The sequence below is a fragment of the Antechinus flavipes genome, chromosome 4 (genome assembly GCF_016432865.1).
Source record: "Antechinus flavipes isolate AdamAnt ecotype Samford, QLD, Australia chromosome 4, AdamAnt_v2, whole genome shotgun sequence".
Classification (NCBI taxonomy): Eukaryota; Metazoa; Chordata; class Mammalia; order Dasyuromorphia; family Dasyuridae; genus Antechinus; species Antechinus flavipes.
Window position 1 is genome coordinate 69,211,568 of NC_067401.1, and position 22,735 is coordinate 69,234,302.

At 32.9% G+C, this 22,735-nt stretch overlaps 1 protein-coding gene across 3 annotated transcripts in view; it reads left to right on the plus strand.

Moving 5' to 3' along the window:
• Positions 1-22,735, plus strand: part of DPYD (dihydropyrimidine dehydrogenase) — a 1,007,953-nt gene that overhangs the window by 278,086 nt on the left and 707,132 nt on the right. For all 3 annotated transcript variants that reach the window (XM_051993282.1, XM_051993281.1, XM_051993280.1), the window contains exon 5: positions 11,728-11,889. In XM_051993282.1, coding sequence (XP_051849242.1) covers positions 11,728-11,889 — 162 coding nt within the window. The remainder of the gene's footprint in view (positions 1-11,727; positions 11,890-22,735) is intronic.

Sequence of the window (22,735 nt, forward strand, 5' to 3'; positions counted from 1 at the left end):
ATTTCACTATGCTAAGTACTAAATATTTGTATAACTAGAGAACCATTATCACATCAATTCTACTGAGTTAACACCTTGTTTCAAGTATACTTCTCCAGAGTTCCCCAGTATCTGAGGTCCTCTACAATATATAGTGTTTTCAGTGATGGGGGACCATTAACATTAGAGATGGGGCAGAGTGAGATCAGGAAAGGCCTCACTAAAATGCTAAGAGGTGAGCCATAAATATGACTAATGTTTCCCGACATCATGGAGAAGAGGAAAAAAAAATTTACTATTATGACAAAAAAATCTTTTTAGTATCATGAAATCTGAGATGGCTTTGATGTGGTAAAGCTGACTATAAACCAAAACAGAACTGGATTCGAGAACTTCCATTGACATATAATAGTTATGTGACTTTAATAGACATGTAACTTTACATTGATCTGTTCAGTTCTCTAATAATATAAGTGCCATTATGTATTTAAAGATGGAGCTTCCAAATTCACGTGTTTTCTTTACCAATAAAGCCCCATCTAGCACTATAGGGTCAAATTTAAAATTGAATACTGGATAATATCTTTTTGTAGACAATAATAAATCCATATCATTGAGTCTTTTAGAGTGCACTAAACAGGAAAGATTGTTTCTGGAATTAATATCTTGGGGAGAGGGGTTTTGAGATTAAGAGAAGGAATAAAAGAGAGCTCATGACAACTGTACTGAATTTTATTGGCAAAATAAGAATTGATCTCTTCAGGTAAAAAGGTTGAGGACTTGGGGAAATATTTTAGACTTAAATGATAGAATCAATTGGGGAAAAGCAATCAAAGCATGCTATAAGGTTACAAGTAAGATTACATAATTTATACATGATTATATATTTTTATTGTTTATTCTATTTAATATGTATCATATATTATTATATAATTTAACTTTGTAGTGAACCCAATTAGCTTAATTAGATGGCTGCATATGAATAGAAGTTTGTTTTACTGATAGCAGAAGAGGAATAGAAAGAGATAGTGGGAATAATTCATAGTTTGGCTTTCACAAAGTATGAGTATAAGATAAGAAGGAAAGGAATTCAAGAGTATGATATATTGAAAATTCAAACTTTAACTCATAGTATTAATACTGTTCAATTATTATTGACAGTGAAGTCAGAGAAGAGATAATGAATAAGAAACTATGGAGGTGAAGGTCAAGATCATGATGGATTGTTTTGGAGTTATAAGAAGATATAAGGAGAAATCATATGATAGGAGTTTTAATTAGAATGCAAGTATCATAGTTCTTTTTTAATTGACAAAATGTTTGTGGATGATAATGAGATCTAAGGTGTAAGCAGTGTAGACCATATTTTTAGATATAAATCATACAATTTGTAGAGAATGAGGAATTGGGAGGTTAGGATGTTTGAGGGAACTTTCATCACTGTTTCCATTGAAGTCCCTTAGCATATATTACACAGGAGTTTTGGAGAATAAAATTTATTAGATAACTGACCACATTAGAAAAGATGGAAAATGACCAGGGAAAGAAGACAAGTCACTATATTCTGAATTGGAGCATAAATTTTGTAGTATATGCTTCCAAGAAAAGAAGTGGTTGCTGAGTAATGATGCTTAACAGAAAGTCTGGAAGTAGCTGTAGGGCACCAGAGTATTCTGAATTTCCCTCCAGGACCACTGTGACAGTGGTAAGAAAAAAATTATAGCTAATGCTGAAAAGATGACCAGGGGGTACAGTGTCAAATAGGAGAAAGTAGCTCTCTATGAGTGTCAGAAAATAGAAGAAAAATAAGAAGATATTCTGAAAAAAAGTAAATTTGTTAGTTATGGAATGAGAATTACAAGGGCTTAGTAGAATTGATGGATAGCATTTAACTGGACTGTTGGAGAAGTAGCTTTAAGGAAAATGAGGATGATAATATAGGGTTTGGGAGAATTGAGATGGGACTGATTTACTCCTAAGTGTCTGGTATTTTTGTAGCACAGGATTTAGGAGTATAGGTAAGGCAAGTAAACTAGTCATAGTAGAAACAATGAGTGGAAGCAGGTATACTAACTATAGCAGACAATTAGAAGAATCGAATGTCCTTAGTCTCCTTGGATATCCTGTGATTCTGTGTCACTGATCTGGACTTTTATAGGGGGGGAGGGGGGAGAATGTATTCTGTCCATAGGAAGGCATTATTAGATTGGGAGTCTCCTTTATCAACTTAGATAAAAGAGGAATTGGTATTATTTTTAAAAAATTCATCACATCATATCTTAATAAACAGGTGTCTGTACACTCACATGTGTGTATGCGTGTGTGTGTGTGTGTGTGTGTTTTCAAGCTACCACTCCCTCACATAAGTTCCTTTTGAACAGTCTTAACAGCTTAGGTACTTGGGAAAAACATTTTCAAAGCCTTGGTAAGCCTTCTTCCATAAGGAGGTGGGGGAAGTATTAAAATTATTTCAATTACTATGTTATATTCCTTATTGTTCTTTGTGTTTAAAAAAAATATCATTACTAGCAAGTTGTTTTCTGTCCATGTAGCTGAATAGACCAATCAAGAAATAGTTCTTTTGAGGCTATAGACGTGTAAAGATTATCCTTTAAGTAACTTATGTAAGAGGACTTCTTTCAGAAGTGTTTATCAAGAAGAATAAAAATCCCATCCCTTAGAACTGCATGGCAGGCTGGTTTATAGACTACAATTGTTTGCTAGTCAGAGCTGAAGGCTGTATCAGTAAATCTTTAAAACATTTTTTTCTAGCTATCTTTGTTTGAGATTTTGCTGTCATAGCCCGCTATACAAGTTATTTGACCATGCTTCTTTCTGGCATTCATTAATTCAACCACTCAATAAATCAGTAAATATTTATTGAGAGTGTAATATGCTTGAAGCACTTTGCCTGGGTTCTTTGGGGTTTGTAAAGAAGTAAGAGACACAGTAACTGCCTTCAAGGACTTTACAATCTCTTTGGGGAAATGGCATGAAAACAGGTAAAAATAGCTAACAATAGAAAAGCAAAAATAACAATATGGAAAGTATGAAATTGTCAAGCTGCCAATTCTAGAAATTCAAACAAATAATAAATGATTTAGAATACTAGAGAGATACCATAGAGATTATACATTCCAACCCCTTATCCCATTAAGAATTTTCTATAACAATTCTGTAATCCACTCCTTGATCAAGTAATGGGTCCTAATTACTTCAGCGTTGGAAGAGTAGATTAGATATATTATATGCATTCAGAGATGAGAGGACTAGCACTAGTACATTACAAAAATACATATTTCAACTCAGTGTAAGAAAAAAACCATAAATTTTTGTTGTTTGGTCTTTGTGACCCATTTTTTTTTTGGTAAAGATATCAAAGTAATTTGCCATTTCCTTCTGTAGCTCATTTTATAGATGAGGAAACTGAGGCAAAAAGGATCAAGGGACCTACCGAGGGTCACATAGTTAGGATGAATCTGAGACCAAAGTTGAGCTCAGATCTTCTTGACCCTGGAGCTGGCATTTTATCCAATATATCCCTTAACTATTCCTTTTAATAATTATATGTCTACATTCTAATAATTATATGTCTACATTTGAATGGATTTTTACTATTAGGTGATTAATACCACAACAGCAGAGATATTCAAGCTGAGTTTAAATGAGTACCTGTGGGACATATTGTATAGGGCAATCGTGTTTTGAGTTTTAGTTAGAGGAGTTCTGAATTATCTTTCATTTGTAGAATACCATGAAAGTTTTTGTTTTTTCTTACATTGAAGCAAAATCTGCCTCTATAAAATTTGTATTCATTAGTTCTGATCTCCAAGGTCATAAATAAGTTCTCCAGAATTAGAGTTGGATTAAAATAGAAATTGTATAGTCCAATACCTTCAGCTTATATGAGAAATCTAAAACCTAGAAAAAATGAAATGGTTTAAAATCATATAGTCATGAGGGAGCTGTCAAATGTTTAAAGATTACTCTCCAGTCCATCTGGAAAATCCTCTATATTGTATATTCTCTACCAAGCTTCCTTTTCTCTTGGATTCTCTAGCTTGTTCAGGTGATTCTCAATAAAAATAGTGTGAGGTTTTCCTTTCACTCTGGTTACTTTTTTGGCATAACATCACATTTATCCTTTTCATTTGTAAAATGTGCCATCCATGTGTATTTGGATAAGATAGATTTATGATTACATAGAATTGGAATGACCAAAAAAAAAAAAAAAACTTCTGGATTTTATATTTCTATTAATGCCACCTAAGACAAATGCCACATTAAATTTTTTTGAAGATCATGTAATGTTAATATATTGAGTAGGCATTAAGATCATTCCAGACATTAGTAATTGCCAAAAAAACAAAGACACAGAGACAAGAAAGTACAAAGCTTGTTCAGAATGGGAAATTTTAATTTTACTCAGACATAACTAGAATAGCTCTAGTTTGATTAAGATGGATACTTCAGGTAGAGACAGATTATGGAGTGATCTTTAATTTTCAGATGTTTCAAAACTTCAATTGATTAATTTATTTAATAAAATATGAATTTGGACAGTAGGTTGGCACAGCAAATAGAAGTTCAGTCTAAAATCAGAAAGACTCATCCTTGAGAGTTCAAATCTGACCTCAGTCACTATCTGTGTGACCTAGCATAAGTCACTTAACCATATTTGCCTCAGTAGCCTCATCTCTAAAATGAGCTGGTGAAGGAAATAGCAAACATTTCAGTATCTTTGTCAAGAAAACTCCAACTGGGAGTCATGAAGAATCAGATATAACAAAGTATCTGAGTTGAAACCAGACATGTTCTACCAAGACATAACTATAGCTATCCAATTTGTATTAATTTCCTTTCAAATTAATCTCTCTAGTACAAAGTACAGTTAAAAAGAAATCTAAACGGAACCATTCTGTCAGCATTCGTTGCAATTTAAAACACCCATTATATCTCTCACCATTGCCAGTCCTGAAGTTAAAGCTCTTATACTTGCAAAAATTGATGTTGCGCATGTTCTCCCCAATGCCTTTTCATAGCTGAAAAGTGTCACTTTTAAGAAATGTGCATTGGGACTAATCCAGCTAGTCTCAAGTCTAGCCAAGAGCTCATTAAGAGATTGCTAGTGAGGGAATTAAGAGTTTTGATGAACAAGGAAATGATGAACTGTGGCCAGGGATCAACATTAAAGGTTAATAGACACTGATTCCATTATAGCTTTATTACATGGACCACATGGCTACATAAGGGCAAAGCTCTTTTGCATTGGGGAGATTTCTCAACAAATTTTATCTGGAATATTAAAACTGTGTCATAGATTTTAGTGTTTTATGTCTATATGCATGACTTCATTAACACTCATGGCCCTCAAGAATCAGAAGTAAACTGTATTTCTGTAGGCAGTTTGGATAGAATGGTGGAAAATAATTTATTATCTCACAATCAGGAAAACAACTGGATTAAAGTCTCATCTCTGACACATGCTGTATGACTATGGGCAAGTCACATAAACTCTTAGTGCCTAAGGAAACCAAGACTATAATATTCAGAGAAGATGCTGCTTTGTTTTCCTAACCTTGGAGTTCCCTGTGCAAATGATATTTATCTTATTTTTTTTTCTCTTCATAAGTAAAATCTCTCAAGACAAGGAAAAACAGTAGATCTTCTTGTTGAATGACTGAAAGACTGTTAAGTGATTTTTCTAGACTATTCTTCTAAATAATGATTAGTCATCTTATCCATTTTATAGATATTGATTGAATCATTTCTCTTTATTAACTTTCTTTTTATTGTTCTTGGTGAAGTGAAATAAAGTATACCCATTTTGTGTTTCAATACAGAAATACAGTAATTTCTATACTGCTTTCTTCCTACCAAAAATAATTTTCAAGTTAGTGAAATTCAACCAAATTATTTTTAAAACATAACAGACTAAGGTTTTTCTTCAAAGGGTTGCTCCATCTGTGAAAATTGTCTTTGGAAGAAGGAATGCAGCACTTTAAAATAAATTCACCAGCTGTATCGATAATTTTATAGAGAAATACAGGCCTAAATGCACTGGGACTCTTTGTTAAATTTATTATTATCATATGACAGGAGGCCTGGTTTGTGAGTTTCCATACTTTTTGGTAATAACTATGAAAATGATTAGATTCTTCATCAATGGCAATAATGAAATGTTAAGGTTGTGAATTTAAAGTTGAAAAAACTAGAATAAAAAGTTTAAGTTCTTACAAAAACATTAACTCACCCAAATGATACATAGTGTATGAAAGAACATGCTTTAAAAATCTCCACTGAGTAGTCAGAAATATAGCACCTGCACAATATGGGGGAGTTAATGGTCTGGAGAGAATATTAACACCCATATTTCCTGTTAGATTTTAAAATGGCACCCTTAAACATGACATCATTACATTTTTATTATTTTTATTCTTGTTAAAAGAAGATGTAAAATATATTGTTTTTTAAAATGATAAAGTTTGTGAAATCCAGGAGCAGATGTTTCTTTTGTGCCTTTCGTTTCCTTCACCTTATCCTCAAATATGCAGTATCAGTACATTATTTATCTCATAGAAAATAAAAATTAGAGAAATTGAATAATGCAAATAGGTTGTGTTTTTTATAAGAAGCAGAGTATTGATTCTCCTAAGTACTCTTTTACCAAAATTCTAGATGACTTTCTTTTCTCCACCCTCTTTATCCTTTCTTTTTCCTCCCTATTTTCCTTCCAAAGAAAGGAGATTAAAAAAAATAAATTGTGAATCTTCTGCTATTCAGAAGGAGGCTTCAGAAGGATATCACAAATCTTTTCTTTGGTTATGAAAGACAAAAATGGTCTTGAGGTACTCTAGGCAGCTATTTTGAGATATTTTCCCCCAATTTTCTATTATGCTTCTGATTATCATCAATTTTTTATTATGCTTCTGATTATCTCTAATTCTTGAAGTCTAGTCTGGGGCCATTTGAAAAGAAATTTGTGAGTACAAAACTGGGACTTTTAAATTTCTGATTGGATGTTTTTGTTTTGTAACTAATATTTACATCTTTCTCTGCATGATATCATATTATATTTTCTGTTTTTAATAGTTAGCATAGTGCATTAGAGATTTGTGTGAACCATGAACTCTCAAACACTATGTCCTGAGCCATGGTGCCAAGTGAATAATTCACTTTAACTTCTGAGTTTTAATTTCCTCAACTGTAAAATAGTACTTATAATACTTGTACTAGCCATCTCACAGGCTTGTTAAAGTTAAGTACATTTCATACTGTGAAGTACTACTATTATTACCCTTAGCCACAGTTTCTACTCCTCTAATCACATCTCTTATTTTGGTGAAAATGAAAAGGATAACTTTAGAAAAGCCTGGAAAGATTTATATGAACTGATGCTGAGTGAAGCAAATAGAAGTAAGAAAAAACATGGTATGCAGCAACAAGATTGTGTGATGATCAACTATTATAGACTTGGTTCTTCACAGCAATTCAGTGATCCTAGGCAGAACCATTCTTTGGTTTCATTGAATCTTTTTACTTTTAAAAAGTAAATGGAAGCAGTGTAATGAAAGAGAAAAGTTTCTGGCTTCTAATTGAAACCCCCACTAATTGGGTATATGATCTAGGACAATACATATTACTTCTCAGGATATTAGTTTCCTCATCTACAAAAAGGAGTTAGACTACTCTCTCTGCTCCATTTCAGTACCAAACGTTATACAACTCTTGACACCTGCCACCAATATTGTCTTTTTAGAGATGAACTGAAGAACTCAATTTGAGGTTCATTACCAAATCAATATTCCTGTGAATGTAGTCTCAGGTTTAATTTAGTCATATATCATTCCTGTTAGATTCTACTGGGAAATTATTTTCTCTTAAATTTTTATGTTTCCTCTTAAATTTGTTACATAACAGTATACTTTCACAATAATCTATTATGCTTGCTATTTATATAGTATTTAGCCATTTGTATATTTAATTGTTAGGGCTAAAATGATCAATTTTGCATAACTACATAGTCAGAATGCTGTAATTTCTTAAAGTCAAGAAGGAACTAGATTCAAAATCTGCCACTTGACCTAAGCAAGTGACTTAATCTCAAAGTTCTTTAAGCAACTGCTTATGAATTATTTGAGTGTGGATATATTTTCCCTGGGAGGTTTCCCAAATTGAAAAACATAGATCCTTCACATGTTTGTGACAAGGAATAAAATAGTAAGAACCAAAAGTTGGTTTCTAAAGCTTATCTTGTAAAGCTGAAAAATGCTTATCAATCGGCTCTCTATAAACAGCATAATATACTTTCAGATTGAGTCTATATTATTAACATTTTCTCTATGAATCTCTTAAGTCTGAAGAGGAAGAAGAACATTAAAATAAACCCTGATTATTTTTATTTGACAATTTCCAAGGTATATAGATTCACAGTGAAAACATGTTTTTGTTTGTTGGTTTTTTAACTATGCCCTGTGAACTGATTCTAAAATATCCTGAATAAGAGTGTTTCAAAAAGTATAAGAAAGTTCTAAGAAAAATTATAATTCACTTAAATTTCAAAATTGAATATTTGTCATACAAAACTCTCTTTGTGTGTATCCTATGTATTTTCTAGCTAATAATATGATACAATTAAGAACACATATGTTAAAAATCTCTAAGGCAAAATTTTGCTGCTGTAATGAATTATTTCACCAGTAAATTACACTCACGATGCCTCATCAGAGAATTGATCCTGAGTTCCCAAGGCTTTGTAAGTGTATTGTATAAAGGTTCTACCAAACTGCAACACTCTTAGATATAGGCCTGTGTCACTTGTGTAAAGGCCAGACTGCCTATGCTTAAATAAGCTCATCTAGAGAATGTTGGCTGGCTAAGGTTGATGAATTGCTATAAACACAGCCATCAGAAAAGCCACATACTAAAGTAGAAAGTGCTAGATATCTTTGTCAGGAGAACACACACCTAGTTTACTGATTCTTGAAATAAAGTATGGTTCATAAAATAATTTTATTTCTATATCTAAATTTTAGTAGACATGTTACAGAATTTTAGCAAAGTAAGAACAATTAAGATATAATTTTAGTCAGAGAATTAGTATCTAGGATAATAGAGCTAGAAGGTACCTTAGATATCATCTATTTTGGTTGTATTATTTTAGACATTTGAGACAGGGAAACGTGATTTGCTCTGTGTTATACAGGATTCAAATAGACAATCCAGGATTTTAATTCAAATCTTTTCAGAGGTGTAATGTGCTTGGCACATGAGGCTAAATAGTAATTGGACCATACTCTATTAATATATAAGCTTGGAGAAAGAATGGCCCCCACCCACTCTTTGTGCAAGTTTATATATTAATAGAGTATGGTCCAATTACTATTTAGCCTCATGTGCTTGGGACCTCAGTGCATCAACTCAAGCCTCAGCCCATTACACAGAGGTCTTTTATGATAGCTAATTTTTATCATGGTACCATATATAAATTAGGCCCTTTTAAAATGTTTATTAACTTGGATTTCCTGAATCAATCAATCAGTTTGATTGATTAATTGATCAATCAATTAATCAGTAAACATTAATTTCTAACTATGTGTCAAATACTGTACTAACCTCTGGTGATCCAAAGAAATGCAAAAGAAATATCTTACTTTCAAGAAAGTTATACCACATGCAAATAGTTTTGCAAGGTATGTATTGAGTCAACTGGAAATAATCAATGGAAGGAAGACCCTTAAATGGGAATTGGGAAAGATTTTCTGTGGAAAGTAAGAATCTAGCTGGTGCCTGAAAAAAATTAGGGGAATGTGAAGGTGAAGGAGGTGAAAATGAAGAGGGAGAATATTTCAGGCATGGCAACAGTCAGTGAAAATGTCCATAACAGGAAAATCTTATGTGAAGGACATTAAAGAGATCAGTGTCATTGCAAACTAAATTACATGGAGTGGGATGGAAGGTGGAAAACTCCTGGAAAAGTGCTAGGGGGCAAGTTGTTTGTTTGTTTGAGGGGCAAGTTATAAAGTTATAAAGTTTGTATCCCAAACTGAGAATTTCAATTTCATCCTTGAGATGATAGCCATGGAGTATGTTGAAGTAGAGAGTGACATTGTCAGACCCGATTTTTAGAAACAGGAGCCGTTTCTTATATGGGAGACTAGAAGTTAGAACAAAATACTCCTCTTGAAGCTATGTAGAGAGAGCTCAGGAATTAAGCCAACTCTTCATTCCTACCAGCTGCATTCTTTTGGAACGGATTCCACCATCTATCATACTAGGTGTCTTTTCCCACCTCTCATTCTCCACTCCCACTTAGCATCTTTCATTCATGTATTGTCTTCCCTCAATAACTTATAAACTACTTGAAGTCGGGGTTTGTTGTTATTTTTACTACCTGCATCTTCAGTTTAACACAGTGCTTAGCATATAGTAAGTACTTAATAAATATGTACTACCTCATCAGTCATGTAACCTATCCCAACCTCAGTTTCCTCAGCTGTAAAATAGGGAACAGGGATTGATTAGATAAGATGATGTCTAAGACTTTGCAGTTCTTAAATCTAACATCATATTGTAATTATTAGTATCTTCCTGACAAGGAAAAAACTGCATGATAGTTATGGAGTGCTATAATCCAGAATGGAATTATTTGTCTTATTATGATTCCTTTATTGAAAGTAGGCTGAATTTTAAAGACATAGCATGGTTTCACATTGCCTGCAGGAAAAGTGATCTGTACAGATGGGGTGATAGTCTCAGAAGGGAAAGTAAAGGGCAGAGATTTAAACTGATGACCAGTGAGGCAACAAAGGCCAGTTGAGTTTTGTTTTGACTCTCCTTTATTCAAGCAAGGAGCCATCGATATTCATTGTGGCCAAAAAAAAAAAAAGAGCAAAAGTAAAAATGGACAGACTTTGCATCCTCTAAATTTCCAGGATTCTATGAATACTGGAGTAGAAATTCACACATGTAATATAAAAGGAGAGTGAGGTGGAAAAGCTGAATGGTATTTACAGGCTTCATTTAAGATTGTTTTAGGATATTGGTGGACATTGGTTCTTTGTGATTTCTAGTGCTGTGTCAGATTGTATGTGGATGTTAAAGGACTCATGAATACTCAGAAAAATTGTATCACATTTATAGAGAACAAGGTTACATGAATTGGCATTACATACATACAGAACTTTAAAATTGTGTTGTGAAATTTATAAATGGATTGCTGGAATTGAGTTGAACCTGAGGAGAAAGAAAATGAGGAGCTCAGGACAAGTTAGCAAGGGAAAACCATAGAGGAATTGAGAGTAATTCAAGACAAACTACAGAAGATTTTAGTCTAACAATATCAGGTTTTAGATTTTCTCCTTATATTTCCATAGTCTAAATCGTATAAAGGAAAGAAGTTACTCTTGTTAAAAATGAAATTAGATATTTACAGTCAGTATGTATTTAGATGACACCAAAATTTAAAACAGTTCAAATTATTTAAATATTGAAAATATTTTATAAAATTCATGAATGGTTAATATTTTCTAATTTTATCTAATCATATTCAATTAAGGAAGCTTGATAAATATTATTAAATGATGATTCATTAAATGTTCACTGGGCACATAGTATATACTACAGAGACATTTTCAATTCTTTAATGATTTTAAAATCATATTGCTAATAAATTAAATATTGCAAATATTTATATCTTTCACTTTTCCACTATGTAATGGCATTGTTTGTTTTATTTTGTATATGCAGAACTACTATGGAGCAGCTAAGATGATCTTTTCAGACAATCCACTTGGTTTGAGTTGTGGAATGGTGTGTCCAACTTCAGATCTTTGTGTAGGTGGATGCAATTTATATGCATCAGAAGAGGGACCAATTAATATTGGTGGCTTGCAGCAGTTTGCTACGGAGGTATGTGAGCCATACAGATGGCCGTTTTTTTTCTTTGAAATGCACCAAGATTTTTAAGTGATTATAACTCCTCTCTTTGCTTTGCTGAATTCTAAGATTTTCAATAGAGTGCCTGGAAGAAATGTTTAATGTATAATATAAACAGTATCTTTATTACAGCTTGTTCAGCAATTTGGCTACAAAATGGAATTTCATAAAACCATATGTCAAATTAGTTATAATACCAGAAGCTTATTAAAATGCATTTGTGACTCAAACAGTTATATAAATTAAGGGCTCAGTGAAGCAGAAAATATGCATGACCTTTATCATTGGGAGGGGGGAAATAACCAATTGTTAAAAGGCTAACTTCCTGAAATGAATAAGAGGGGGTCAGATTGAACAGATTAGATGATTCTTTCCATTACTAATGATTAATGATTCTATGAGAAAAAGTGATCAATATAATCTATATTTTATTACCTACCATATCAGAGAGGAAGGGGTGGGATAGAATTTGGAATGTGACACTTTAAAGAAAATAGTTAACATTAAAAAAATAATAATATGGGGATCTAGGAGGAATATTGGCAAGTCAAATGAACTGTTTGTTAATTGTGCTTCAACCAATCAAAATGAAAAGCTTTTTTGCTCACTCTGAATTTCTTTATCTTCCCTTTCACCAAGAAGTTATAAGTATTTTGTGCAACAGCCTGAAGAGTCTGTAAAAGTTTATATAACCCAAGATAGAAATTCTTTGCTTCTCTATTGGTAAGAAAATCATTAGCTCTTATGTAGTCGTATGATGGAGACTAGATCACTAATATTAGAATGCAAATTTGTTACAAGATGAAGTAGCAACATACGGTCATACAATTTGTCAGCAAAGGGGTGGACAGGTCTCTCCTTTTGGATTCCTTCCTAGCCATTCTGGTTATCAGGAACATCAAAATGTCCTCTCTGAAGGTTTTCTTTCAACACAACATAAATGGCTAAATGAGAGATTTCATTTATTTTGTTATTCTAATTTCAGAAGGATTCTTGAAGGTTTAAACATGATCACTTTCCTATCCTTTGATGGAAATTTGACAGGAAATGTTTATCATTTTAAAAATTTTATTCTTTATTCTTATTGTTTTTTAAGCTAATGGCTCACTTGCTCTACCTAATGCCTGATTTTTTTTAAAGAATCATTTTGAACATAGAAACAATGGTCCATTCCCTAGATTTAAGTGATCCTTCACCAATTTTAATGTATCTTGAAGTCTAAATCACATTTTACTGTTATTAATAAATCAGTACTCATCTCTGCCTGCTTCCTGACAGGTTTATTCTAAAGTAGTTCTATAGGGAGTGAGAAAAATGGAAACACTTTGGGAACCAGAGTACTTGCAATAAATCTTTAGCTTTAACTTCTTTCTTTTCTTTTCTCCTTTTTCTATTCTTTTCCTTTCTTATCTTTCCTTTTTCTTTCTCTTTTTTCTTTTTCTTCTTCCCTTCCTTCACTTTTCTATTTTTGTCTCTCTGTCTGTATGTGTGTCTCTATCTCTATCTCTCTGTCTGTCTCTCTTTGTGTATATCCCTGTCTGTGTGTGTGTGTCTGTCTGTCTGTCTGTTTTTTTTTTTTTTTTATATCTGGCTCTGGCTCTCTCTGTTTCTCTCTGGTTCTTTGTTTCCCTCCTTCCCTTTCCTGCATAAAAAGTAAATTTAAAGTAGTTTTAGATTTGCCAGATAATTTTAGGGAATGATCAACATGTTAAGGACTCAAAAGAACCTTTGCTTAATTCATAACATTCATTTACACTCCTCTGTAAATTGAGCATTCAAAGCAAATTCATTTTCATTCACTGCTTGATGTTACACTTCACGAAAAAGACATGCATCCATATAGCACAAGATAAAATGAAACAATGTGGAGAGATGAATATAACAGAGATTGTTGTTTGTCCTTCGTTCTCAAAAAGGATCATGACATCAGGGACACGATGCTATGGCATGCAAGTGAAGTGGATTTAAGGGAGGGAGGGCTGTCTGTGCCTCTGCTCTAGACTCAGAAAAATAATGATTAGACATTAGCCTTCCACTTAGATTGTTTCCATTTTCTTCAGATAAAACTGCTACCATAGAAAGAGCCTAAACATGTGTCTAAAATAATTTTCTTATCAAATGGCTTCCATAAGTACTTAAAACTGAGCTCATGGTCCAAGCTAGGATTTTTTTTTTAACTCTCAATTGATCCTGCTAGATCTCTTCTCCCTTATTCCCCTTATTGTTGTGTATTTACTTTTCCCTGTCAAATCAAATACCAAAAACTCTGTGGTCTTACCAAGTTTACATTTTAGGAAGGCAAGATTAACATTACAGAAGAATTTAAGGAATATTATTTGAAAATTTAACCAATGTCATTAAGGAAAGTCATTTTCTGGAGGAATTCACTAGCAAGAAAGGGTGTGTGTGTGTGTGTGTGTGTGTGTGTGTGTGTGTGTGTGTGTGTGTGTGTGTGTAAAGAGAATATCCCTGATCTTTGGTTATAACTTCAGGGACTCATGACCACAAACGTCCACAGTTTGTGTATAAGCATATGTCTTCTAATCATACCCTTAGGGTTTTTTCTTGGATTCCCTTCTCCCTCTCTGCTGTTTTATTTCATCAACTCATCAGATCTCATGGATTTATATATCATCCACGCTGATGATTCTCAAATCTACTATGATGAACAAGCTGATTTTAGAAAGGCCTGGAAAGATTCATACAAACTGATGCTGAGCAAAACAAGCAGAACCAAGAATATATTATCCACAGTGACAGCAAGGTTATGCATTGATCAACTATGCAAGACTTGGTTCTGCTCAGCAGTGATCCAAGACAATCCCAATAAACTTTGATAGATAACTCCATCTGCATCTAGAGAGAGAAATATGGAGATTGAATATAAATCATCACATGATGTGTTTTTTTTTTCCTCTCATGGTTTTTACTTTGTGTTCTGATTTTTTTCTCCCAATATGTCAATAAGAATTTTTTTAAATGAATATGCATGTATAATCAGAAAAAAGTAAAATTAAAATCAAACAAACAAAAACAAATCTACCTATCCTTCCCCAATCTCTCTCCTGAACTTTAATCTCACATTTCCAATTGCTATACAGGCATCTATCTAGTCATCTTGCACCTTGATTATGCAATCAACTGCTAAGGGTCTCCCTGCCTCAAATCTTTTCCCACTCCAGTCCATTATCCATTCATCCACTAAAATGATTTTCCTAAAACATAGGTCTGATCATGTCACTCTTATCACCTTCCAACTCTATAAATTCCAGTGGCTCTCGGTTGCCTCCAGGAGCAAGTATAAAATACTTGGTTTGTCATTTGAAACCCTTCATAACCTAACCTTGTATCTTTTACATCTTCTACCTTACTCATCAAAGTTTTCAGCTCAGTAAAACTGGATTTCTTGTATTCCAAAAATAAGATACTCTACCTCTCAACTCCATATATCATCTCTGATTATCCTTCATATCTGTTTTCCTCCTTCACCCCAACTACTACTAATCTCCTTGGCTTAGCTAAAATCCTACCTTCTACAGAAAGCCTTCCTGAACCCTACTTAATTTCAAACTTTTCCTTCTTTTACAATTTCTTCTTATTCCTGTGTATAGTTTGCTATATATATATACATACACACACATATATACATATATATACACATATATACACACATATATATACATTATATATGTACATATATATATATATATATATATATATATATATATATATATATTTACAATTTATCTTCCCCCATTAGATTATAAGCTTGTTTGAGTACAGGTATTGTCTGTTGCATCCTTCTAGCATAGTTTCTCCTACATAGTAGACACTGTATAAATATTTGTTGAATGAATGAATAAAAAGGGGCATGTCTTTATGCTGTACTAGGATGTACTAGGACAAAGGAAAATAGATAAACTAGGAAGAAAAATCAGTGTTCCCTCTATTCCACCAGCTTAAAAGCCCAGTGAGAAGAGCAGTAGTTTGCAGTCTGTGAAATTATGGATTTTTCTTTTGATTCCTAGTCTCATCTCTTCTCCAGGATGAATACCTTCTATTGTGCTGACCTCTTTCAACTTTATTCACACTTAGGGCAGGGAGGCTTCAGAGAAGCAGTGATTTGGGTTTTCCCAAGATGTCCCAGTCTTCAGTCACTTTTGTCTATAGGAGCAGCAGTGCCTAAACCACAGCCCCAGGTGCTCCTCTTTCTTACCCTAAGAAGCTCAGAAGTCTAAGTCCTAGGATAAGAGAAGACAGGAAACAAACCTTTGACCTCATCATATATAAGTTTTTTTTTTCTTTCTCCTAATGCAAAATACCATTCCCAATGAGAATTAGAGTTCATTCAGATCTTAGGTAAGAATTGAAAGATCAGTTCTACTCTCATGTTTCAAAATGATCAAAAATCATTCTGCCAGTTTCTCTTTCAGTTATCATCTCAGGGACATGGCCAATACATTAAAAAAGAGAAAAGAGGGTTAAGTAGAACACATATCTTATTTCTAAATTTTTAAATTTATACGTTGTTTCCTACCAATAAAAGCTTTTGAGGACAGGGAAAAGTTTCATTTTGTTTTTTTCATGTGACAGTGTTCAGTAGAGTGGTGGGCTTACAATAAATGCTCAATTAAATCATTTTGATTGGATGTATAGGAGTCAAACTGATTATAAATGAGTTATTATTGACTATTAATAAATAATAGTAATATCTCCCAACTGCATAGGGCTGTAAGGTTTACAAAGTATCATGCATAAATTATATTTTGTTAAACCTCACAACTCTTATGGTCAGATACTATTATTATCTCCTTTTTACAACTGAAGAAATGGACCGAACATAAAATGTTCAGTCACTTGCCATAACTAATAGGCATTTGAATAAAGATTTTTGAAATCAGTTCTTCCTAACATTTTTCTATTGTGGAATAGTTCCTCTCATCTGATCTTGTGATGTAGTTGTTAAAAGTATGTAAAATGAATCCAGAATATTTATATATTTCAAAATTCTATTCATTTCATAGTTATAACAATTTTAGAATTAAATTTATTAACTCCACCAATTTTTCCACAATCCACAGCAAGTATCTCCCTTTGGGACTTCTTGGGACATATCTCTGCTAATTTTATAGGATGGCTACTTAAGATTAATGAATTTCAGAATTCCATTCCTGCCCTGAGTCAAATTGGGAATCACCTAAAATACACTCATTCACAAAACTATTAGGAACCTGAGGGAAAAACTATATTATGAATCACACTGAATTTCAGTAAAGGAAAGCATAAAAATGCTATTATTGTCTCCAGCCAAAAACTGATATAAATAATTTGCTTACGCTATGGCTTAATGCAAAGTAAAAAAAAATGTTATAATAGACAATTGTGATTGATATTTGACATTCAAAGGAATATAAATACATCTTGCAACCAAATTAACCAAAGGTTAAGGAAGCAGAGGAAAAGAGTGTGTATGTTTTTTTTTAAATGATATTACCTGTAAGATAGAAGTCATAAACAATATAGACAGCATGCTATTTTATGTAAACTTTCCATTTCATCTTTCCAATGAGATGCAGGAAGAATAGGATTGCAAAGGAACAAAAGAAAAGGTAGGGAAAATGGAATTGGCCATCAATAGTTTCTATTGTCTCTTATTTTCACTGTGTATTTCCAATTCTGTTTCCTAGCATTTCTCTGGGAGTCAGTACAGTCACTGTGACCCCACTTTAGAGTCTGTTTTTGCCCCAGGGATATGTGGACTACAGGGGTGATTCATTTGCCTCTATAGGAGAGAGATTTTCCCAGTTCAATTAGGTGTACCAATATTACTTCAATAAAATAGGTTAAAAATAACAGTTTGGTGTAGATTTTGTTATCTTTCTCTTGAGTGTTTTTAAAATTTGCTGCATATATACAAACCTTGGAAAATATATTTTATAATATGTTCAAGGTTTTTGTTGAAATTTCTGAGTATTATAAGTACATTATGTTTATAGGACCAATTTGATCTGTAGTCTCATCCAGGCTTTACATAAAAAATATTGGAAATGATGAATTGGCTCCACTTATACATCAAAATACATGAAGGGAAGTGCTTTTGTACAGATTCTATACAGAATGAGGAATTACAATTCAATCAAAAGCCTAATTCTGTTTACATGCTCGTTGTGTTTCATTTCACTGAAGTTAACCATTATATTTGAGAATTGAAAATCCATTTGAAAGGAATGATTAAGTAAAAGAACACTGATACAGATTTGCAAAATTATTAGAGTGCCTGAAAATTTCTAGGAAAACACTGAATTTTAATTGTAATCTATACTTACAAAATTCCATTACTAATTTCTATTTATAATGAATTAAAACTTATGTGTTAATATTTGCATTTAAGTACACTATTCCTTTCCAATGTACATAATTAGTTTAATGTATGCCTCTGCAGCCTACATTTTAATGATTGCTAAACACAAAATATTCAATATTGTACATTTCTTGACACTGCAGCTGCAACTAATGTGTATGAGCACAAAACAGAAATGGTCTTCTTGCATTCTAGCAGATGAAATTAAGCAAGGTGGATCTCTGACTGGAGAATAGAGTTTCCTAATTTTTCCTCTCCTCCATTTGGACATAGCCTATTTTTTGAGTTACTGTTCTAAGCAAGCAAACTGATTTTCTAATTTAATGAGTTCTTTAAAAAAAAAAGAATAAAGAAGTATATCACCCAGAATGATTCTTAAGCACTTAATGGTTAATCAAGGAGACAGCACAAAGAATGTTGCATCCATAACTGAAGCATTTGAGATCCAACCTCTCTGTGATATTTACAGCTTTTGTGTAATCAAGTAACTTCACAGCCCTGACTTTGAATTTTTTCATCACTTATATGAGGGAACTGGACTAGGTAAATTGGGCTCAAATGGTTCCTTCTCATTTTATATCTATGAGGCTACACATAGCTAACTTGATAAAATATTTATTAATACTTATTATTCTCTCTTTGAGTCTGGCTCTAAAACATCTCTTTTTTAAAAATCCATCCCCTAGTTCAGATCATCCTTATCTCTTACCTAAACTATTATAATAGAGTCCTATTATAATATATAATAGATTTCTATTTGGCTTCCATAGCTTTGATTTCTCCCCTTACAACATTGTGTTACACACATAAAAATGAGCAAAGAAAATGTAAGAAAACAAGTCAGTCTCTACTTTCAAGGATTTCACTTTCTAATGGGGGATGAAAACTCTTTTTTTTTTTTTTTTCCTGTCGTCTTAGCCAAGCTGGGAGCTATGACTGATACATTGGAGATGTCTTAATTTGCATTTCTCTAATCAATAGTGATTTAGATTTTTTCACACGACTACTAGTGGCTTTAATTTCTTTGTGTGAAAATTGTCTGGCCGTGTCCTTTGACTATTTGTCAACTGGAAAACATCTTGTATTCTTATAAATTCTCTATATATTTTAGAAATGAGACCTTTATCAAAAACCATGGATGTAATTTTTTCCCTCAGTTTTCTGCTTCCCTTCTAATCTTAGCTGCATTGATTTTGTTTATACAAAACTTTTTAATATAATCAAAATTGTCCATTTTGCCTTTCATAATGTTCTCTAGTTCTTCTTTGGCCTTCCTTCTCCACAGATATGAGAGGTAAACTATTCTTTGTTCTGCTAATTTGTTTATAGTATCATCCGTTATGTATAAATCATCAACCCATTTTGACTTTATCTGGATATATGGTGTTAGGTGTTAGTCAATGCCTATTTCCTGCCATAATATTTTCCAATTTTTCCAGCACCTTTTTTTTTTCAAATAGTGAGTTTTTAGAGGATGACAACTCTTAAAGAGGAGTTAAAATACATTGTAACGTACAAACATAGATCATGCACCTATTCTGTGTGAAATATTATGCTGGACATGTGTATAACACTAAAAGAAAATAAGTCTTGCTTTCAATGGGTATTGTAACAGATGAGACAATATATATAAGTAGTCGCCCAAAATATACAAAGTAAATTATAATGGCTACTGGTTTCTGCGGCAGGATACTGTGAAAAGAAAAGGCCACTTCTTTCATTAAAGGCCTCCTGCAGATGCTACTTTGAAGGGGGTTAAATATTCGGTGTCAAAGATGAGAGAAGAATGCATTCTAGGCATGGAGGCCAAAGATTCAGGGATGGGCTATGGAATGTAATATATAATAAACATCAAGTTGGACAAAGTGGTTGAATCATAGAAATCATGAAGAGAATTAACTGCAAAATAAACTCAAAAAGGCAGCTTGAATCAAGTGATTAAATGCTCTGCCTGCTAAAAAATAAATTCTACCTAATGTTCTAAATAATAGTGAGTCAATGAAACTTCTTGATCAGGAGAGTGACAAGCTCAGACATATGATCTATTCTTACCTATCACTTTTATTTCTATGTATAATATGTAGTAATGAGAGGGAAAGAGAGTTAGAAGTCATGGAAATTACTTAGAAATTTATTATTTTAGTTTAAATACAAGTTTATGAGGATCTGAACTAGGGTTTGGATAAAAGAAGTATTGATTGAATATGAGATTATAAACATGTATGACTGGAAAGGATAGTGGTGCATTTATATTTCTATAAGAGGTATAAGGGTGACCAAAGATGAACTAGAGACCATTACTGATCACAAAATAGACAATTTTGATTACATCAAATTAAAAAGCCTTTGTACAAACAAAACTAATGCAAACAAGATTAGAAGGGAAGCAACAAACTGGGAAAACATCTTCACAGTTCAAGGTTCTGATAAAGGCCTCATTTCCAAAATATATAAAGAACTGACTCAAATTTATACGAAATCAAGCCATTCTCCAATTGATAAATGGTCAAAGGATATGAACAGACAATTTTCAGAGGATGAAATTGAAACTATTACCACTCATATGAAAGAGTATTCCAAATCATTATTGATCAGAGAAATGCAAATTAAGACAACTCTGAGATACCACTACACACCTGTCAGATTGGCTAAGATGACAGGAAAAAATAATGATGAATGTTGGAGGGGATGTGGGAAAGCTGGGACACTAATGCATTGTTGATGGAGTTGTGAACGAATCCAACCATTCTGGAGAGCAATCTGGAATTATGCCCAAAAAATTATCAAATTGTGCATACCCTTTGATCCAGCAGTGTTTCTATTGGGCTTATATCCCAAAGAAATACTAAAGAAGGGAAAGGGACCTGTATGTGCCAAAATGTTTGTAGCAGCCCTATTTGTAGTGGCTAGAAACTGGAAAATGAATGGATGCCCATCAATTGGAGAATGGCTGGGTAAATTGTGGTATATGAATGTTATGGAATATTATTGTTCTGTAAGAAATGACCAGCAGGATGAATACAGAGAGGACTGGCGAGACTTACATGAACTGATGCTGAGTGAAATGAGCAGAACCAGGAGATCATTATACACTTCGACAACGATATTGTATGAGGACATATTTTGATGGAAGTGGAATTCTTTGACAACGAGACCTAACTGAGTTTCAATTGATAAATGATGGATAAAAGCAGCTACACCCAAAGAAAGAACACTGGGAAACGAATGTGAACTATTTACATTTTTGTTTTTCTTCCCAGGATATTTATACCTTCTGAATCCATTTCTCCCTATGCAACAAGAGAACTGTTCGGTTCTGCAAACATATATTGTATCTAGGATATACTGCAACATATCCAACATATAAAGGACTACTTGCCATCTAGGGGAGGGGGTGGAGGGAGGGAGGGGGAAAAAATTGGAACAGAAATGAGTGCAAAGGATAATGTAAAAAAAAATTACCCTGGCATGGATTCTGTCAATATAAAGTAATTATTAAATAAAAATTTAAAAAAAAAGAGGTATAAGGAAAGGAGTTCTATAAGTTGCATATTTAAGTAGAAAAGGTCCCTGTCCCCTCCAAAAATAAATTAGAATCATCCTCAAAGAAGAATATTTCTTTGTTTACCAAGTTTTTCTATAAAAAATTTGATTTTCAAATAACTTTATAGATATTATGTCACCATGAAAACATCTAAATTTGTAGTCTAATAAAGCCATGTATAACCTTCATAAAATGGTTGAGCCAGATTGGTTTTCAATGATTCAATATCACACTAAATCCATCAATTAGCATTTATGAGCACCTACTAAAGTAATAGGCAATATATTAAGCATTTAGGATACAAAAAGAAGCAAAAGATAGTTTCTGTAATCCTACAGCCTACAAACTAATGGGAGAGATGATAAGTTACCATATTCTTGCAAACAGAAAGCATATGGGGAAAAATAAAAAAGTAATTATTAAGAGCAGAAAAAGCACTAAAATTAAGAGGGATTAGGAAAAATTTTCTGTAGAAGATGGGAATTTAATTGGGAATTGAAAGAAAAAGGAGAACCCAATATACAAAGATGATGAAGGAGAATGTTTCAGGAGTGGGAGACAGCTGGATAAAATTCCTAGAGTGGAGAGATGGAGTGTCTTGTTCAAGGAACAACAAGGAGGCCAGATATTAAATAAGAATAGAGTTAAAATGTAGTAAAAGGGGGGAAGGCAAAAATGAATCATCTAAAATGTATAAATGTTGCATAGAAGATATAACTGAGATTTTATATAGTCTAAGGTGGTCTAATGTTAATTAGAATAAAGATTTACAAAAATCTCATTGTTTTTTTCCTCCTTTTTACATAAAGAGAGAGACTGGCATAGTAGGTAAATGGCCAGACATTTTTTGACATAGGGAAGAGATGAGTTTAAACTCTACCTCTAGGGCATACTTACTATGTAACCATTGGAAA